The sequence below is a fragment of the Ranitomeya imitator genome, chromosome 2 (assembly GCF_032444005.1).
Source record: "Ranitomeya imitator isolate aRanImi1 chromosome 2, aRanImi1.pri, whole genome shotgun sequence".
NCBI lineage: Eukaryota > Metazoa > Chordata > Amphibia > Anura > Dendrobatidae > Ranitomeya > Ranitomeya imitator.
Genome location: NC_091283.1, coordinates 847,146,922 through 847,169,234, shown reverse-complemented (window position 1 = coordinate 847,169,234; position 22,313 = coordinate 847,146,922). Strand labels below are relative to the sequence as shown.

The following is a 22,313-nucleotide window of genomic DNA, read 5'->3' as shown; positions in this document are numbered from 1 at the left end:
TGAGTCTTCCATTGATAAATTTGTGACATCCAGTGAGGTCCAGAAATATTTGGGCAGTGACACAAGTTTTGGCATTGTAACCGTTTACCAAAACCTATTCCAGATCCATCCCTTTAATCAGTCTGGGCGTAAAGTGCAGACTCCCATCTGTAATGTGAAGGGTTCATGAATTGAAGCTCTCTAATATGGAGCTGCCTCTTATTAAAGGGACCAAAAGTAATTGGACAATATCTCAGACGCTCTTTAATGGCTGCATTGGCTCTTTCTTCATTAATGCATCATTAAGTAGGTAAAAGTGCTGGAGCTCATTCCAGGTGCGGCATTTGGAAGCTGTTGCTGTGAACCCACAACATGCAAAGGAGCTCTCAATGGAAGAGCAACAGACTATCATTATGCTGAAAAAAGAAGGAATCCTTCAACGAGAGCAGAAATATTAGGAGAGGCTAAATCAACAGTTTGTGCATTCTGCAAAAATAACGAGCTCTCTGACGAGCTGGGAACTGAAAGGTCTGGACATCCCAGGAAGATAACAGCGGTGGATGATCATAGAATCCTTCCCATGGTGAAGAAAAACCTCTTCATGACATCCCACCAAGTGAAAACCACTATTCGGGAAGTCGATGTCTCAGTATCTAAGTCCACCATAAGGAGAATACGTCATGAGCGCAAATACCGAGGGGTCACCACAAGGTGCAAACCACTAATCAGCCGGAAAATAGAAAGAAGGCGCCCAATGCTGAAAAAACAAAACAGAGATCTAGCTGTACGAGAATTATGGTGAGAAGAAAGTCTGGAGAAGGCTTGGAGCGGCTCCTGAACCTCGGCAAATCCTGTGTAACACATGGCGGACGTGGTGTGATGGCGCGGGCATACATGGCAGCCAGTGGCACCGAGTCACTAGTGGTTATTGATGATGTGACAGAAGCAGCCGGATGAATCCTGTGCACAGGGCGAGACCTTCTGCTCAGATTCAACCACATGCAGGGAGGTTGATTGGACGACGTGACACAGACAGACGGACAATAACCCAAAACATCCTGTGAAAGCAAAGAATATTCTGCAATGGCCGAGTCCTCACCAGATCTCTCCCCATCGAGCCGCATTTCACCGGCTGAAGGCAGAAAGTCACTGCAGTAAAGGCGGCTAAGCCTCACACCAGAGGAGACCAGCGATGGTGATGTCCGTGGCCTCCAGACTTCAGGCCATCATTGCTGTAAAGCCTCACATCGGAGGAGACAAGCGATGGCGACAGCCATGGCCTCCTGACTTCAGGCTGTCATTGTTGTAAAGCCTCACACCGGAGGAGACCAGCGATGGTGATGGCCATGGCCTCCAGACTTCAGGCTGTCATTGCTGCAAAGCCTCACACCGGAGGAGACCAGCGATGGTGATGTCCATGGCCTCCAGACTTCAGGCCGTCATTGTTGTATAACCTCACACCGGAGACCAGTGATGGTGACATCCATGGCCTCCTGACTTCAGGCCGTCATTGCTGCAAAGCCTCACACCGGAGGAGACCAGCGATGGTGATGTCCATGGCCTCCTGACTTCAGGCCGTCATTGCTGCAAAGCCTCACACCGGAGGAGACCAGCGATGGTGATGTCCATGGCCTCCAGAATTCAGGCCGTCATTGCTGTATAGCCTCACACCGGAGACCAGCGATGGTGATGGCCATGGCCTCCAGACTTCAGACCGTCATTGCTGTATAACCTCACACCGGAGACCAGCGATGGTGACGTCCATGGCCTCCTGACTTAAGGCCGTAATAGCTGTAAAGCCTCACACCGGAGGAGACCAGCAATGGTGATGTCCATGGCCTCCAGACTTCAGGCCGTCATTGCTGTATAACCTCACACCGGAGACCAGTGATGGTGACATCCATGGCCTCCTGACTTCAGGCCGTCATTGCTGCAAAGCCTCACACCGGAGGAGACCAGCGATGGTGATGGCCATGGCCTCCTGACTTCAGGCCGTCATTGCTGCAAAGCCTCACACCGGAGGAGACCAGCGATGGTGATGGCCATGGCCTCCAGAATTCAGGCCGTCATTGCTGTAAAGCCTCACACCGGAGGAGACCAGCGATGGTTATGTCCATGGCCTCCAGAATTCAGGCCGTCATTGCTGTATAGCCTCACACCGGAGACCAGCGATGGTGATGGCCATGGCCTCCTGACTTAAGGCTGTCATTGCTGCAAAGCCTCACACCGGAGACCAGCAATGGTGACGTCCATGGCCTCCTGACTTAATGCCGTCATTGCTGTAAAGCCTCACACCGGAGGAGACCAGCGATGGTGATGGCCTTGGCCTCCTGACTTCAGGCCATCATTGCTGTAAAGCCTCACACTGGAGGAGACTAGCGATGGTGATGTCCATGGCCTCCAGACTTCATGCTGTCATTGCTGTAAAGCCTCACATCGGAGGAGACCAGCAATGGTGATGGCCTTGGCCTCCTGACTTCAGGCTGTCATTGCTGCAAAGCCTCACACCGGAGGAGACCAGCGATGGTGATGTCCATGGCCTCCAGACTTCAGGCTGTCATTGCTGTAAAGCTTCACACCGGAGACCAGCGATGGGGATATTCAAGGCCTCCAGACTTCAGGCTGTCATTGCTGCAAGGCCTCACACTGGAGGAGACCAGCGATGGTGACGGCCATGGCCTCCAGACTTCAGGCTGTCGTTGCTCTAAAGCCTCACACCGGAGGAGACCAGCGATGGTGACGGCCATGGCCTCCTGACTTCAGGCCGTCATTGCTGCAAAGCCTCACCCCGGAGGAGACCAGCGATGGGGATATTCATGGCCTCCAGACTTCAGGCCGACATTGCTGTAAACCCTCACACCGGAGGAGACCAGCGATGGTGACGGCCATGGCCTCCTGACTTCAGGCCGACATTGCTGTAAACCCTCACCCTGGAGGAGACCAGCGATGGTGATGGCCATGGCCTCCTGACTTCAGGCCGTCATTGCTTTAAAGCCTCACGCCGGAGGAGACCAGCGATGGTGATGGCCATGGCCTCCTGACTTCAGGCCGTCATTGCTTTAAAGCCTCACACCGGAGGAGACCAGCGATGGTGACGGCCATGGCCTCCTGACTTCAGGCCGTCATTGCTGCAAAGCCTCACCCTGGAGGAGACCAGCGATGGGGATATTCATGTCCTGCTGACTTCAGGCCGTCATTGCTGCAAAGGATTCTCTACAAAGGGTTAAACAAAAACATTTTATTTGTGGGAAAGTGAATTTGTCCAATTACTTCTGAGCCCTGAAAAGAGGATTTGTCGAAAAATGGCCACAATTCCCGAACGTTTCACAGGAGATTTCTGTTCAACCCCTTTAATTTAACCAAAACATCTCCACTTCAATTGTACATCCAAGAATAGCGACCTGCAGAGCTGAAATCACGAAGGTCCAGTCACTGTCCAAATATTTCTGGCCAGAGCCGTGTATTATAGGATGTTGCTGGGGGGTAAGCACTAAGCCCCTGCAATCTGTGCAACGTCGTCTTCTGCAGACTGCGCCTGCACAGGGATGCTCCTTCATGTCACCATCTCTGCTTGCAGTCAGTGAATGGACAGATGAAGCGCTTACATTTCCCTTTTTTGTCTTGGTCCTGTTCACACAGCTCAGGTTGTAAGAGGAGATGATTTGGTGGACTGGAATTTTATTATATTTGCAAGGTGACATGAGCGGACCCTAAAAGGGGCTCATCCACCCGTGCACATATATCCGTGTGATTGGCTAGAAGTGTCCGCGCCGGGACCCCCCAAAGAATCACCACATTACCTGATTTCCTCCTGATTTACGCTGCATTAAAAATAAATATAAAATAAAAACATGAGAACCAATCTCCTTTTTCCTGGATAAAATCCCAATTCAGCCATTTATTTTATAAGCTTACATCTGATCTGGGAAAGCTGGGTGACTGGCAGCACGGCCTCCATGAGGTTTGTCACTGAGCTTTTTCAGCCTCCCTTGTGACCTCCCTAGCCCTGTAACTACAGTCGCCATTCAGGCATCTGGAGAAGCTGGGTGATGTTTCGATATTCGCTCCTGTGAGTAGACCAGACCTCATTGCAGCCGTGCACAGTCTATAGATATAGGCAGGAAATGACAGAGGCACCAAGCTTTCCCAGATACCCAAACTAGTGGAGCATGACATAACCAAGATGAGGCGCCTGGTAGGGCTGTCACCCAGCTTTCCCAAAATGAAAGATGTAAATATAATCATAATAAAGATAAGATCCGTGCTGCTGGTGAGATGGGGCTGCGCCATTCCCCAAATGAAGCTGTAGTCCCCGGACATCTCGGGTCGCCCAGTGGAGATGCGGGGTCTCCGTGCCCCCCAGTGACGGCTGTGATATTCTGGACTCTTGTTCCTCTGGGTGATACAATGTGGCGTCTCCTGATGCAGACACGGAATGCGGAAATTACAATTCCTCAATATAGGGTTGTTCTCTGTCGCTCATCGCCTAGGAAAGCCGTGAGACCGGACCTGGTGCTGCTGTCATGGCGGCCATGTTGGTCATCACCCAGCTTTTCCTGGATCAGATAAATATGAGACGGACATCAGAAGACTGAAGAATCTGAGGTCACACATCTGTTTTGCCAGTTTAAGAACAGAAAAATGACAGCGCTCACCGTCTGCGAAAAAAATCCGTATATTTATACCTTTATATATTTACACCTGGCACGGACCGTGAGGCTGCGGCGACAATGGCCGCGATGTGAAGGTCGCCAGATGGCGCTGCGACATGGCAGCACAATACACGCGGGTGGGGGTCGCGGTAACATTGGAGTCACTTCTATCGTGCTGCCGCGACACTGGCCACAGGACGGGTGTTGTGGTCGCCGTGGCCCCAACAAGGTCGACGCGCTGCTTGTTTTCGTCTGTGCAGAAGAGTAAAGCGTCCGTTCTCGCTTGTCCCGCAGCCCCGGCGAGCGCAGTTATTTTCTCTAGACGCCCGGTTTTCCTCCGCACGTCTTGACTTTGGGGGCCTCAGTGGACGCTTCTACATTTGTGGTGACGGCGGTTTTGCCGAATCGTCTGTGTCGCTGCGTTCTCTCCTGGTTTTTAGCTAATAACTGCTGATTGTTCCTGCAGAATCATCCAGAGCTACGTGTTACGGGAGGAGGCCGGGACGCTGTCATCAGAGGCCTCCGACTTCAACAAGGCTCATCTGAGCCGGCGTGGTGGGATCATGGCCTCCCTGTACACCTCCCACCAAGTGGACAGCGGCCTGACCCTGGAGCTGTCCCTAGAAATCAACAAGAAGCTGCAGGCGGTGCTGGAAGACACGTTACTGAAGAACATAACCCTCAAGGTGAGCGCCCCGATCTCCACCAGGACCGACCCTATCACACTGGTTGTCGTCATAGCCGGGAACTGTCATACTGGTTATCGCCAGAGCCGGCTTCATCACAAGTACTGGGCACTAGAGGGAGCTCACAACATACAGATTTATACAATCACCACTAGGGGGAGCTCACTGCATACAGATATATACAGTCACCACTAGAGGGAGCTCAGTATATACAGATTTATACTGTCACCACTAGGGGGAGCTCACTGAATACAGATTTATACAGTCACCACTAGGGGGAGCTCACTACTTACAGATTTATACAGTCACCACTAGGGGGAGCTCACTATATACAGATTTATACAGTCACCACTAGGGGGAGCTCACTGCATACAGATTTACACAATCACCACTAGGGAGAGCTCACTACATACAGATTTATACAGTCACCACTAGAGGGAGCTCACTACATATAGATTTATACAGCCACCACTAGAGGGAGCTCACTACATATAGATTTATACAGCCACCACTAGGGGGAGCTCACAACATACAGATTTATACAGTCACCACTAGGGGGAGCTCACTGCATACAGATTTATACAGCCACCACTAGAGGGAGCTCACTACATATAGATTTATACAGCCACCACTAGGGGGAGCTCACAACATACAGATTTATACAGTCACCACTAGGGGGAGCTCACTACATACAGATTTATACAGTCACCACTAAAGGGAGCTCACTACATATAGATTTATACAGCCACCACTAGGGGGAGCTCACAACATACAGATTTATACAGTCACCACTAGGGGGAGCTCACTGCATACAGATTTATACAGCCACCACTAGAGGGAGCTCACTACATATAGATTTACTAGATTGTGGCCCGATTCTAACGCATCGGGTATTCTAGAATATGCATGTCCCTGTAATATATGGACAATGATGATTCCAGAATTTGCGGCAGACTGTGCCCGTCGCTGATTGGTCGAGGCAACCTTTATGAGATCATCGTCGCCATGGCAACCATTATGACATCATCATCGCTGTGCCTGTTGCTGATTGGTCGAGGCCTGAATCAGAAACGTGGGATTTCTACGTCCTTTATGGCATCATCGTTGCTGTGCCCGTCGCTGATTGGTCGAGGAGGACTGATCAATATAGAAGTGTCAGGAGGACTGATCAATATAGAATGTCAGGAGGACTGATCAATATAGAAGTGTCAGGAGGACTGATCAATATAGAAGTGTCAGGAGGACTGATCAATATAGAGGTATCAGGAGGACTGATCAATATAGAAGTGTCAGGAGGACCGATCAATATAGAAGTGTCAGGAGGACTGATCAATATAGAAGTGTCAGGAGGACTGATCAATATAGAGGTGTCAGGAGGACTGATCAATATAGAAGTGTCAGGAGGACTGATCAATATAGAAGTGTCAGGAGGACTGATCAATATAGAGGTATCAGGAGGACTGATCAATATAGAAGTGTCAGGAAGACTGATCAATATAGAAGTGTCAGGAGGACTGATCAATATAGAGGAGTCAGGAGGACTGATCAATATAGAAGTGTCAGGAGGACTGATCAATATAGAGGTGTCAGGAGGACTGATCAATATAGAAGTGTCAGGAGGACTGATCAATATAGAGGTATCAGGAGGACTGATCAATATAGAAGTGTCAGGAGGAATGATCAATACAGAAGTGTCAGGAGGAATGATCAATACAGAAGTGTCAGGAGGAATGATCAATATAGAAGTGTCAGGAGGACTGATCAATATAGAGGTATCAGGAGGACTGATCAATATAGAAGTGTCAGGAGGAATGATCAATACAGAAGTGTCAGGAGGAATGATCAATACAGAAGTGTCAGGAGGACTGATCAATATAGAAGTGTCAGGAGGACTGATCAATATAGAAGTGTCAGGAGGATTTATCAATATAGAGGTGTCAGGAGGACTGATCAATATAGAATGTCAGGAAGACTGATCAATATAGAGGTATCAGGAGGACTGATCAATATAGAAGTGTCAGGAGGACTGATCAATATAGAAGTGTCAGGAGGACTGATCAATATAGAAGTGTCAGGAAGACTGATCAATACAGAAGTGTCAGGAGGAATGATCAATATAGAAGTGTCAGGAGGATTTATCAATATAGAGGTGTCAGGAGGACTGATCAATATAGAGGTGTCAGGAGGACTGATCAATATAGAAGTGTCAGGAGGACTGATCAATATAGAGGTATCAGGAGGACTGTTCAATATAGAAGTGTCAGGAGGACTGATCAATATAGAAGTGTCAGGAGGACTGATCAATATAGAAGTGTCAGGAGGACAGATCAATATAGAAGTGTCAGGAGGATTTATCAATATAGAGGTGTCAGGAGGACTGATCAATATAGTAGTGTCAGGAGGACTGATCAATATAGAGGTATCAGGAGGACTGATCAATATAGAGGTGTCAGGAGGACTAATCAATATAGAAGTGTCAGGAGGACTGATCAATATAGAAGTGTCAGGAGGACTGATCAATATAGAAGTGTCAGGAGGACTGATCAATATAGAAGTGTCAGGAGGACTGATCAATATAGAAGTGTCAGGAAAACTGTCAGGAGGACTGATCAATATAGTGTTGGCGCTATATAAATAAAAATTATTATTATTATTATTATTATTATTATTATATAGAAGTGTCAGGAGGACTGATCAATATAGAAGTGTCAGGAGGACTGATCAATATAGTGTTGGCGCTATATAAATAAAAATTATTATTATTATTATTATTATTATTATATAGAAGTGTCAGGAGGACTGATCAATATAGAAGTGTCAGGAAGACTGATCAATATAGAAGTGTCAGGAGGACTAATCAATATAGAAGTGTCAGGAGGACTGATCAATATAGAAGTGTCAGGAAAACTGTCAGGAGGACTGATCAATATAGAGGTATCAGGAGGACTGATCAATATAGAAGTGTCAGGAGGACTGATCAATATAGAAGTGTCAGGAGGACTGATCAATATAGAAGTGTCAGGAGGACTGATCAATATAGAAGTGTCAGGAAGACTGATCAATATAGAAGTGTCAGGAGGACTGATCAATATAGAGGTATCAGGAGGACTGATCAATATTGAAGTGTCAGGAGGACTGATCAATATTGAAGTGTCAGGAGGACTGATCAATATTGAAGTGTCAGGAGGACTGATCAATATTGAAGTGTCAGGAGGACTGATCAATATAGAGGCATCAGGAGGACTGATCAATATAGAAGTGTCAGGAGGACTGATCAATATAGAAGTGTCAGGAGGACTGATCAATATAGAAGTGTCAGGAGGACTGATCAATATAGAATGTCAGGAGGACTGATCAATATAGAGGTATCAGGAGGACTGATCAATATAGAAGTGTCAGGAGGACTGATCAATATAGAGGTATCAGGAGGACTGATCAATATAGAAGTGTCAGGAGGACTGATCAATATAGAAGTGTCAGGAGGACTGATCAATATAGAAGTGTCAGGAGGACTGATCAATATAGAAGTGACAGGAGGACTGATCAATAGAGGTATCAGGAGGACTGATCAATATAGAAGTGTCAGGAGGACTGATCAATATAGAAGTGTCAGGAGGACTGATCAATATAGAAGTGTCAGGAGGACTGATCAATATAGAAGTGTCAGGAGGACTGATCAATATAGAATGTCAGGAGGACTGATCAATATAGAGGTATCAGGAGGACTGATCAATATAGAAGTGTCAGGAGGACTGATCAATATAGTGTTGGCGCTATATAAATAAAAATTATTATTATTATTATTATTATTATTATTATTATATAGAAGTGTCAGGAGGACTGATCAATATAGAAGTGTCAGGAGGACTGATCAATATAGAATGTCCGGAGGACTGATCAATATAGAGGTATCAGGAGGACTGTTCAATATAGAATGTCCGGAGGACTGATCAATATAGAGGTATCAGGAGGACTGTTCAATATAGAAGTGTCAGGAGGACTGATCAATATAGAAGTGTCAGGAGGACAGATCAATATAGAAGTGTCAGGAGGACTGATCAATATAGAAGTGTCAGGAGGACTGATCAATATTGAAGTGTCAGGAGGACAGATCAATATAGAAGTGTCAGGAGGACAGATCAATATAGAAGTGTCAGGAGGACTGATCAATATAGAAGTGTCAGGAGGACTGATCAATATAGAAGTGTCAGGAGGACTGATCAATATAGAAGTGTCAGGAGGACTGATCAATATAGAAGTGTCAGGAGGACTGATCAATATAGAAGTGTCAGGAGGACTGATCAATATAGAAGTGTCAGGAGGACTGATCAATATAGAAGTGTCAGGAGGACTGATCAATATAGAAGTGTCAGGAGGACTGATCAATATAGAAGTGTCAGGAGGACTGATCAATATAGAGGTATCAGGAGGACTGATCAATATAGAAGTGTCAGGAGGACTGATCAATATAGAGGTATCAGGAGGACTGATCAATATAGAAGTGTCAGGAGGACTGATCAATATAGAAGTGTCAGGAGGACTGATCAATATAGAAGTGTCAGGAGGACAGATCAATATAGAAGTGTCAGGAGGATTTATCAATATAGAGGTGTCAGGAGGACTGATCAATATAGAGGTGTCAGGAGGACTGATCAATATAGAGGTGTCAGGAGGACTGATCAATATAGAAGTGTCAGGAGGACTGATCAATATAGAGGTATCAGGAGGACTGTTCAATATAGAAGTGTCAGGAGGACTGATCAATATAGAAGTGTCAGGAGGACTGATCAATATAGAAGTGTCAGGAGGACAGATCAATATAGAAGTGTCAGGAGGATTTATCAATATAGAGGTGTCAGGAGGACTGATCAATATAGAAGTGTCAGGAGGACTGTCAGGAGGACTGATCAATATAGAGGTGTCAGGAGGACTAATCAATATAGAAGTGTCAGGAGGACTGATCAATATAGAAGTGTCAGGAGGACTGATCAATATAGAAGTGTCAGGAGGACTGATCAATATAGAAGTGTCAGGAGGACTGATCAATATAGAAGTGTCAGGAAAACTGTCAGGAGGACTGATCAATATAGTGTTGGCGCTATATAAATAAAAATTATTATTATTATTATTATTATATAGAAGTGTCAGGAGGACTGATCAATATAGAAGTGTCAGGAGGACTGATCAATATAGTGTTGGCGCTATATAAATAAAAATTATTATTATTATTATTATTATTATTATTATTATTATATAGAAGTGTCAGGAGGACTGATCAATATAGAAGTGTCAGGAAGACTGATCAATATAGAAGTGTCAGGAGGACTAATCAATATAGAAGTGTCAGGAGGACTGATCAATATAGAAGTGTCAGGAAAACTGTCAGGAGGACTGATCAATATAGAGGTATCAGGAGGACTGATCAATATAGAAGTGTCAGGAGGACTGATCAATATAGAAGTGTCAGGAGGACTGATCAATATAGAAGTGTCAGGAGGACTGATCAATATAGAAGTGTCAGGAAGACTGATCAATATAGAAGTGTCAGGAGGACTGATCAATATAGAGGTATCAGGAGGACTGATCAATATTGAAGTGTCAGGAGGACTGATCAATATTGAAGTGTCAGGAGGACTGATCAATATTGAAGTGTCAGGAGGACTGATCAATATTGAAGTGTCAGGAGGACTGATCAATATTGAAGTGTCAGGAGGACTGATCAATATAGAAGTGTCAGGAGGACTGATCAATATTGAAGTGTCAGGAGGACTGATCAATATAGAGGCATCAGGAGGACTGATCAATATAGAAGTGTCAGGAGGACTGATCAATATAGAAGTGTCAGGAGGACTGATCAATATAGAAGTGTCAGGAGGACTGATCAATATAGAATGTCAGGAGGACTGATCAATATAGAGGTATCAGGAGGACTGATCAATATAGAAGTGTCAGGAGGACTGATCAATATAGAGGTATCAGGAGGACTGATCAATATAGAAGTGTCAGGAGGACTGATCAATATAGAAGTGTCAGGAGGACTGATCAATATAGAAGTGTCAGGAGGACTGATCAATATAGAAGTGACAGGAGGACTGATCAATAGAGGTATCAGGAGGACTGATCAATATAGAAGTGTCAGGAGGACTGATCAATATAGAAGTGTCAGGAGGACTGATCAATATAGAAGTGTCAGGAGGACTGATCAATATAGAAGTGTCAGGAGGACTGATCAATATAGAATGTCAGGAGGACTGATCAATATAGAGGTATCAGGAGGACTGATCAATATAGAAGTGTCAGGAGGACTGATCAATATAGTGTTGGCGCTATATAAATAAAAATTATTATTATTATTATTATTATTATTATTATTATTATTATATAGAAGTGTCAGGAGGACTGATCAATATAGAAGTGTCAGGAGGACTGATCAATATAGAATGTCCGGAGGACTGATCAATATAGAGGTATCAGGAGGACTGTTCAATATAGAATGTCCGGAGGACTGATCAATATAGAGGTATCAGGAGGACTGTTCAATATAGAAGTGTCAGGAGGACTGATCAATATAGAAGTGTCAGGAGGACAGATCAATATAGAAGTGTCAGGAGGACTGATCAATATAGAAGTGTCAGGAGGACTGATCAATATTGAAGTGTCAGGAGGACAGATCAATATAGAAGTGTCAGGAGGACAGATCAATATAGAAGTGTCAGGAGGACTGATCAATATAGAAGTGTCAGGAGGACTGATCAATATAGAAGTGTCAGGAGGACTGATCAATATAGAAGTGTCAGGAGGACTGATCAATATAGAAGTGTCAGGAGGACTGATCAATATAGAAGTGTCAGGAGGACTGATCAATATAGAAGTGTCAGGAGGACTGATCAATATAGAAGTGTCAGGAGGACTGATCAATATAGAAGTGTCAGGAGGACTGATCAATATAGAGGTATCAGGAGGACTGATCAATATAGAGGTGTCAGGAGGACTGATCAATATAGAGGTATCAGGAGGACTGATCAATATAGAAGTGTCAGGAGGACTGATCAATGTAGAAGTGTCAGGAGGACTGATCAATATAGAAGTGTCAGGAGGACTGATCAATATAGAAGTGTCAGGAGGACTGATCAATATAGAAGTGTCAGGAGGACTGATCAATATAGAAGTGTCAGGAGGACTGATCAATATAGAAGTGTCAGGAGGACTGATCAATATAGAAGTGTCAGGAGGACTGATCAATATAGAAGTGTCAGGAGGACTGATCAATATAGAGGTATCAGGAGGACTGTTCAATATAGAATGTCCGGAGGACTGATCAATATAGAGGTATCAGGAGGACTGATCAATATAGAAGTGTCAGGAGGACTGATCAATATAGAGGTATCAGGAGGACTGATCAATATAGAAGTGTCAGGAGGACTGATCAATATAGAAGTGTCAGGAGGACTGATCAATATAGAAGTGTCAGGAGGACTGATCAATATAGAAGTGTCAGGAGGACTGATCAATATTGAAGTGTCAGGAGGACTGATCAATATAGAAGTGTCAGGAGGACTGATCAATATAGAAGTGTCAGGAGGACTGATCAATATTGAAGTGTCAGGAGGACTGATCAATATAGAAGTGTCAGGAGGACTGATCAATATAGAAGTGTCAGGAGGACTGATCAATATAGAAGTGTCAGGAGGACTGTCAGGAGGACTGATCAATATAGAGGTATCAGGAGGACTGATCAATATAGAAGTGTCAGGAGGACTGATCAATATAGAAGTGTCAGGAGGACTGATCAATATAGAATTGTCAGGAGGACTGATCAATATAGAAGTGTCAGGAGGACTGATCAATATAGAAGTGTCAGGAGGACTGATCAATATAGAGGTATCAGGAGGACTGATCAATATAGAAGTGTCAGGAGGACTGATCAATATAAAAGTGTCAGGAGGACTGATCAATATAAAAGTGTCAGGAGGACTGATCAATATAGAAGTGTCAGGAGGACTGATCAATATTGAAGTGTCAGGAGGACTGATCAATATAGAAGTGTCAGGAGGACTGATCAATATAGAAGTGTCAGGAGGACTGATCAATATAGAGGTATCAGGAGGACTGATCAATATTGAAGTGTCAGGAGGACTGATCAATATAGAGGTATCAGGAGGACTGATCAATATTGAAGTGTCAGGAGGACTGATCAATATAGAAGTGTCAGGAGGACTGATCAATATAGAAGTGTCAGGAGGACTGATCAATATAGAGGTATCAGGAGGACTGATCAATATAGAAGTGTCAGGAGGACTGATCAATATAGAAGTGTCAGGAGGACTGATCAATATAGAGGTATCAGGAGGACTGATCAATATAGAAGTGTCAGGAGGACTGATCAATACAGAATGTCAGGAGGACTGATCAATATAGAAGTGTCAGGAGGACTGATCAATATAGAAGTGTCAGGAGGACTGATCAATATAGAAGTGTCAGGAGGACTGATCAATATAGAGGTATCAGGAGGACTGATCAATATAGAAGTGTCAGGAGGACTGATCAATACAGAAGTGTCAGGAGGACTGATCAATATAGAGGTATCAGGAGGACTGATCAATATAGAAGTGTCAGGAGGACTGATCAATACAGAAGTGTCAGGAGGACTGATCAATATAGAGGTATCAGGAGGACTGATCAATATAGAAGTGTCAGGAGGACTGATCAATACAGAAGTGTCAGGAGGACTGATCAATATAGAGGTATCAGGAGGACTGATCAATATAGAAGTGTCAGGAGGACTGATCAATATAAAAGTGTCAGGAGGACTGATCAATATAGAGGTATCAGGAGGACTGATCAATATTGAAGTGTCAGGAGGACTGATCAATATAGAAGTGTCAGGAGGACTGATCAATACAGAAGTGTCAGGAGGACTGATCAATATAGAGGTATCAGGAGGACTGATCAATATAGAGGTATCAGGAGGACTGATCAATATAGAAGTGTCAGGAGGACTGATCAATACAGAAGTGTCAGGAGGACTGATCAATACAGAGGTATCAGGAGGACTGATCAATACAGAAGTGTCAGGAGGACTGATCAATATAGAAGTGTCAGGAGGACTGATCAATATAGAGGTATCAGGAGGACTGATCAATATTGAAGTGTCAGGAGGACTGATCAATATAGAAGTGTCAGGAGGACTGATCAATATAGAATGTCAGGAGGACTGATCAATATAGAAGTGTCAGGAGGACTGATCAATATAGAGGTATCAGGAGGACTGATCAATATAGAAGTGTCAGGAGGACTGATCAATACAGAATGTCAGGAGGACTGATCAATATAGAAGTGTCAGGAGGACTGATCAATATAGAAGTGTCAGGAGGACTGATCAATACAGAAGTGTCAGGAGGACTGATCAATACAGAAGTGTCAGGAGGACTGATCAATACAGAAGTGTCAGGAGGACTGATCAATACAGAAGTGGCGGCCTCGACCAATCAGAGTCGCGGGATTTCTACGTCGATGCTGTGCCGGTCTCTGATTGGTCGAGGCCGCCAGGCCTCGACCAATCAGAGAGCCGGGATTTCCAGGACAGACAGACAGACAGACAGACAGACGGAAAAACCCTTAGACAATTATATATATAGATACAGCCACCACTAGGGGGAGCTCACAACATACAGATTATACATACACCACTAGAGGGAGCTCACTACATACAGATTTATACAATCACCACTAGGGGGAGCTCACTGCATACAGATATATACAGTCACCACTAGGGGGAGCTCACTGCATACAGATTTATACAGTCACCACTAGGGGGAGCTCACTGCATACAGATTTATACAGTCACCACTAGGGGGAGCTCACTGCATACAGATTTATACAGTCACCACTAGGGGGAGCTCACTGCATACAGATTTATACAGTCACCACTAGGGGGAGCTCACTGCATACAGATTTATACAGTCACCACTAGGGGGAGCTCACTGCATACAGATTTATACAGTCACCACTAGAGGGAGCTCAGTATATACAGATTTATACATTCACCACTAGGAGGAGCTCACTGCATACAGATTTATACAGCCACCACTAGGGGGAGCTCACTACATACAGATTTATACAGTCACCACTAGGGGGAGCTCACTGCATACAGATTTATACAGTCACCACTAGGGGGAGCTCACTGCATACAGATTTATACAGTCACCACTAGAGGGAGCTCACTACATACAGATTTAAACAGCCACAACTAGAGGGAGCTCACTACATACAGATTTATACAGTCACCACTAGGGGGAGCTCACTACACACAGATTTATACAGTCTCCTCTAGAGGGAGCTCACTACATACAGATTTATACAGTCACCACTAGGGGGATCTCACTACATACAGATTTATACAGTCACCACTAGAGGGAGCTCACTGCATACAGATTTATACAGTCACCACTAGAGGGAGCTCACTGCATACAGATTTATACAGTCTCCTCTAGAGGGAGCTCACTACATACAGATATATACAGTCACCACTAGGGGGATCTCACTACATACAGATTTATACAGTCACCACTAGAGGGAGCTCACTACATACAGATTTATACAGTCACCACTAGAGGGAGCTCACCACATACAGATTTATACAGTCACCACTAGAGGGAGCCCACTACATACAGATTTATACAGTCACCACTAGAGGGAGCTCACTGCATACAGATTTATACAGTCACCACTAGAGGGAGCTCACCACATACAGATTTATACAGTCACCACTAGAGGGAGCCCACTACATACAGATTTATACAGTCACCACTAGGGGGAGCTCACTGCATACAGATTTATACAGTCACCACTAGGGGGAGCTCACTACATACAGATTTATACAGTCACCACTAGGGGGAGCTCACTGCATACAGATTTATACAGCCACCACTAGAGGGAGCTCACTACATACAGATTTATACAGTCACCACTAGGGGGAGCTCACTACACACAGATTTATACAGTCTCCTCTAGAGGGAGCTCACTACATACAGATTTATACAGTCACCACTAGGGGGATCTCACTACATACAGATTTATACAGTCACCACTAGAGGGAGCTCACTGCATACAGATTTATACAGTCACCACTAGAGGGAGCTCACCACATACAGATTTATACAGTCACCACTAGAGGGAGCTCACTGCATACAGATTTATACAGTCACCACTAGGGGGAGCTCACTACATACAGATTTATACAGCCACCACTAGAGGGAGCTCACTACATACAGATTTATACAGTCACCACTAGAGGGAGCTCACTACATACATTTTTTTTTCACTTTTCATTCATGTGAAATATTGAAAATCTTTTTCTCAGTGAAGCTTCGTATTTTCGGTTTCTCACAGTCGATCTTTCTTCACTTTAAGTTGTTTTTTAATCCTCAGGAAAATCTGCAAACTCTGGGATTGGAGATTGAGCGGCTGATTAAGCAGAAGAATGATGGTGAGCGCAGGGTGTAGGCGTCCCTGGCAGCGCAGGATGTAGCCACCGTCGTCAGCGCAAGACGTGGGGCTCCTGGATTTTCAGGATCCCGTCCGGTTGTGCGATACCTTATAAACATTTATTTATCGGAAGAAGCTTTTGCACTAGACACGAGGAGGACCGGCGAGACGATCGCTCCTGACTCCGCCATCATCGTCGCTTCCATTCAGGTTACTCAAACGGTTTTATTACTATTTTCCTTTTGGAAAGTTTCTGTGGCTGTGGAAGATGAGCTGGCCCACTACAAGTCCCAGCAAGCCGGAGAGCCCTGACCGCTCAGTCTCTCTTCTCCACTCTTCATTATTCTCCTTGGTGGTCACGTTTTCTTGTAGCGGCCTAATGGCGACTGAGACCTTCTCTAGTGTCGGACTGTCACCGGGAAAGAGCAGACATTTCTTCTTTGTCTCTGGGAAAGCTGGGTGACGGCTAATATCTCCAAACAGGTTGCCACTCGGCATTCCTAGATCTGCCTGTACAGCAGGGAGTGGGTGCGAAGCTGTCCATCAGGATCCTGGTAAAGCTGGGTGACTTCTCATGAGTCTGCCATTAGGAACACTTTGGTTATCGCTTATCTTTCTTAGACACGTTGATGTCAGTAGTGAGATCATCACTTAAAAACCTCTGCCATTCAGGAATCTAGAAAAGCTGGCTGGCCATTAGGTGGTCGCGATTACAGCTTCCCTCATGTCCTCAATCTCTTTAATTACAGACTGAAGTGAGGGCAGATATAATCAGGCTGCAGACAAGATGTCATTCAGGAGCCAGGGAAAGCTGGGTACCAGCCTACATGGCCGCTAGTAGATCTCCAGCAGGGGTTTCTTGTGACACAACTTTCCGTGGATCCATCACTGAAATCTGACATTCAGGAGTCTGGGAAAGCTGGAGTCTCGGTAAGACTGAAAGTACGAAATGGCTGAGTATGAACCCGTAGATAATAAAGCGGTCACTGAAGATGGCGGGAGGTGATCGCAGGGGTCACTCTCCGCTCTATTTTATCCGCCACTTTAAATAAAAAGGTGTAATCTACCTCTACTCCAATCACAGCCAAAGCTGCAAAGTTTTCCATGGACTCGGCAGGTTTCCTCTGCTACTTTTTACACAGCTGGGGCTAGAAATCCAATGTAATCTGATAGTCTGTGCCCCTCTGACAACTCTTCCTGTCAGCTGGGTTCAGACACCAGATCCCTGTGATTGATGCCGTCATCATGAATGAAGTAGTTAATTAGCACTCGGCTGTAATTGATGGGACAGATGTGCGCTGATACGTGCGCGGCCGCTCGCAGCCCTCGCTGTAACCACATTACCCATCCGACGGAGACTCGCCGGCACCAGCCCTCCGCGGCCGATCAGGTCTGTGCTCCTAATTATCACAGTGTGAACGTGCGCCAGTCGTGATCTCGCTGGTGACTACAACTCCCAGACTGCTCAGCGCTGTGCCGAGACGCTTGTGACTACAACTCCCAGACTGCTCAGCGCTGTGCCGAGACACTTGTGACTACAACTCCCAGACTGCTCAGCGCGGTGCCGAGACACTTGTGACTACAACTCCCAGACTGCTCAGCGCTGTGCCGAGACGCTTGTGACTACAACTCCCAGACTGCTCAGCGCTGTGCCGAGACACTTGTGACTACAACTCCCAGACTGCTCAGCGCTGTGCCGAGACACTTGTGACTACAACTCCCAGACTGCTCAGCGCTGTGCCGAGACGCTTGTGACTACAACTCCCAGACTGCTCAGCGCTGTGCCGAGACACTTGTGACTACAACTCCCAGACTGCTCAGCGCTGTGCCGAGACGCTTGTGACTACAACTCCCAGACTGCTCAGCGCTGTGCCGAGACACTTGTGACTACAACTCCCAGACTGCTCAGCGCTGTGCCGAGACGCTTGTGACTACAACTCCCAGACTGCTCAGCGCGGTGCCGAGACACTTGTGACTACAACTCCCAGACTGCTCAGCGCTGTGCCGAGACACTTGTGACTACAACTCCCAGACTGCTCAGCGCTGTGCCGAGACGCTTGTGACTACAACTCCCAGACTGCTCAGCGCGGTGCCGAGACGCTTGTGACTACAACTCCCAGACTGCTCAGTGCGGTGCCGAGACGCTTGTGACTACAACTCCCAGACTGCTCAGCGCGGTGCCGAGACGCTTGTGACTACAACTCCCAGACTGCTCAGTGCGGTGCCGAGACGCTTGTGACTACAACTCCCAGACTGCTCAGTGCGGTGCCGAGACGCTTGTGACTACAACTCCCAGACTGCTCAGCGCGGTGCCGAGACACTTGTGACTACAACTCCCAGACTGCTCAGCGCTGTGCCGAGACACTTGTGACTACAACTCCCAGACTGCTCAGCGCTGTGCCGAGACACTTGTGACTACAACTCCCAGACTGCTCAGCGCGGTGCCGAGACGCTTGTGACTACAACTCCCAGACTGCTCAGCGCGGTGCCGAGACGCTTGTGACTACAACTCCCAGACTGCTCAGTGCGGTGCCGAGACGCTTGTGACTACAACTCCCAGACTGCTCAGTGCGGTGCCGAGACGCTTGTGACTACAACTCCCAGACTGCTCAGCGCGGTGCCGAGACGCTTGTGACTACAACTCCCAGACTGCTCAGCGCGGTGCCGAGACGCTTGTGACTACAACTCCCAGACTGCTCAGCGCGGTGCCGAGACGCTTGTGACTACAACTCCCAGACTGCTCAGTGCGGTGCCGAGACGCTTGTGACTACAACTCCCAGACTGCTCAGTGCGGTGCCGAGACGCTTGTGACTACAACTCCCAGACTGCTCAGCGCGGTGCCGAGACGCTTGTGACTACAACTCCCAGACTGCTCAGCGCGGTGCCGAGACGCTTGTGACTACAACTCCCAGACTGCTCAGCGCAGTGCCGAGACGCTTGTGACTACAACTCCCAGACTGCTCAGCACTGTGCCGAGACGCTTGTGACTACAACTCCCAGACTGCTCAGCGCGGTGCCGAGACGCTTGTGACTACAACTCCCAGACTGCTCAGTGCGGTGCCGAGACGCTTGTGACTACAACTCCCAGACTGCTCAGTGCGGTGCCGAGACGCTTGTGACTACAACTCCCAGACTGCTCAGCGCGGTGCCGAGACGCTTGTGACTACAACTCCCAGACTGCTCAGCGCTGTGATGAGACGCTTGTGACTACAACTCCCAGACTGCTCAGCGCGGTGCCGAGACGCTTGTGACTACAACTCCCAGACTGCTCAGCGCTGTGCCGAGACGCTTGTGACTACAACTCCCAGACTGCTCAGCGCGGTGCCGAGACGCTTGTGACTACAACTCCCAGACTGCTCAGCGCAGTGCCGAGACGCTTGTGACTACAACTCCCAGACTGCTCAGCGCAGTGCCGAGACACTTGTGACTACAACTCCCAGACTGCTCAGCGCAGTGCCGAGACGCTTGTGACTACAACTCCCAGACTGCTCAGCGCAGTGCCGAGACGCTTGTGACTACAACTCCCAGACTGCTCAGCGCTGTGCCGAGACGCTTGTGACTACAACTCCCAGACTGCTCAGTGCTGTGCCGAGACACTTGTGACTACAACTCCCGGCGAAAACAATGAGTGTGCATAACGCTGGATATCCGGGAACACCACGCTCCGTCACCCTCACACGCCCGCCCGCTGGATGACAGCTGCTCCTGCCCTGCAGTGGTAAGGAGGGCGGTCACCCATCTTTCCTCTCACCCTGAATGGTGTCTATATCTGCGGCGTCGTGCTACACATCCAGCTAAGAATTGTGACACTAAAGTCCACTCCACCTGCACACCTCCCAGGGCGCCACCAGGGCTGCGTCCCCTTCTCCTCCCGCCATGCCCCCCACCCCTGTCCTGTCAGACATCGCCCTGGCCGGCGGCCATCTTTGTCTCGCCATGATCGCGGGTGCAGTCTGTATTGTCAGTGCCGTTCTCGGCGCGTCTGTAAGTCTCCTCTCAGCTCATAAATAAGATGTCGCCGTGTATAATTCCGCCATCGCTGGCGCTTATGGTTACCACTGAGCAGAGGTGACATGTGGGCCGGGCGGCAAGATAATGACTGCCTGCAGCGGTTTACGCCAAGTTCACACATTTCCATGTGTCTGAGCTGTAATTCCTCACACGGCCTGTAGACACTGGATAATAGGAAAATTCCTATTCCCAGGCAATCCCTTTTAAGGTGCTGTGACTCAACTTTCCCAGCATCCAGAATGACAGAGTCCTCTGACCTCCGTGCAGGGCATTCCTTGCTGGGAAGATTTACCGTTCAGGGCTCTAGGTTAGCGGGGTGCACAGCCGCATGGGAGCAGTCATCATGGCGCACACACAGCAGTTTTTCCAGATCCCTAAACGTCATTACTTAAGCCAAGGAAAACGTTCAGGACACCTGGGAAAGCTGGGTGACAAGTCCTGAGGACTAGAGCAGCAGCTATACTAGGTGTCACCCAGCTTTCCTGGGTGCAGACTCCATGGAGAGTGGAGAAGTTTGATATCTAAAATTATCCACACCCTGCTGGGAATTGTAGTCTCCCCTGGTCGCAGAGCCTGCTGGGATTTGTAGTCTCCCCCAGTCGGAGAGCATGCTGGGATTTGTAGTCTCCCCCAGTCTGAGAGCATGCTGGGATTTGTAGTCTCCCCCAGTCGGAGAGCCTGCTGGGATTTGTAGTCTCCCCCAGTCGGAGAGCATGCTGGGATTTGTAGTCTCCCCCAGTCGGAGAGCCTGCTGGGATTTGTAGTTTCCCCCGGTTGCAGACACACCGGTCTGTGAGTTTTTATTTTCTCCAAGATTCAATCACGATTCACTCCAAGATCTGAATCCGCTGATTTATCCCCAAATTCCGTCCCCGCCGTGACAGGTCCGAGCTCCCAATGCCAGACGTCTCCCGCAGCCGCGCATAAATCAGCGACTGCACGGAAACCTCCAGATTTATCGTCCTCTCTTATCTCCTGAAATCAGATAAAATCTTATCCAGGTTTTTCTTTTCCTTTTGTGTCGAAATCTTTTTATCAGAATTATGTAAAAAAAAAAAAAATTGTAAATTAAATCTGTATTTTTTCATAATTTTGTGTGTTCTTTTTATAAATTGATTTGTTCTGCGCAGATGAGACGCCACAGGGGGCAAAGACTGGGACGGTAACACTTTTACCAGGCCTGAAAGGGAAATTTCTTAAAGGGATAAAACAAGAAAAATATGGCAGCTTTGTTCCAAAAAAAAAGTGCCACAAGTTGTATCTAGGCCCCGAGCAGTTTAATAGCGCCGTAATACCAGACACGACATGTGGACCAGGGAGGGGCTGATATTTTTTGTTTGTTTTTTTTTTTTTTATTCTTTTGAGCAATTTTTCACTTGGGATCCGCCCACTTGTCACATTTGGCGGTCTGATGTAAGCGGCTGTGTGTAGAGGTAATGTGGCGGATGGTAAAGGTCCGTCATTATCTGTTATTCCAGCTCCGCTGCGTTTTGGGTGG

General features: G+C 46.9%; 1 protein-coding gene across 2 annotated transcripts in view; it reads left to right on the top strand.

The window, feature by feature from the left end:
* Positions 1-21,905, top strand: part of CCDC186 (coiled-coil domain containing 186) — an 83,068-nt gene extending 61,163 nt beyond the window's left edge. The window contains exons 15-16 of one of the 2 annotated variants that reach the window (XM_069754353.1): positions 5,098-5,317; positions 16,748-21,905. In XM_069754353.1, coding sequence (XP_069610454.1) covers positions 5,098-5,317; positions 16,748-16,822 — 295 coding nt within the window. In that variant the 3' untranslated portion in view covers positions 16,823-21,905. The remainder of the gene's footprint in view (positions 1-5,097; positions 5,318-16,747) is intronic. The other variant, XM_069754352.1, reaches the window with a different exon arrangement.
* The last annotated feature ends 408 nt before the right edge of the window (positions 21,906-22,313 follow it).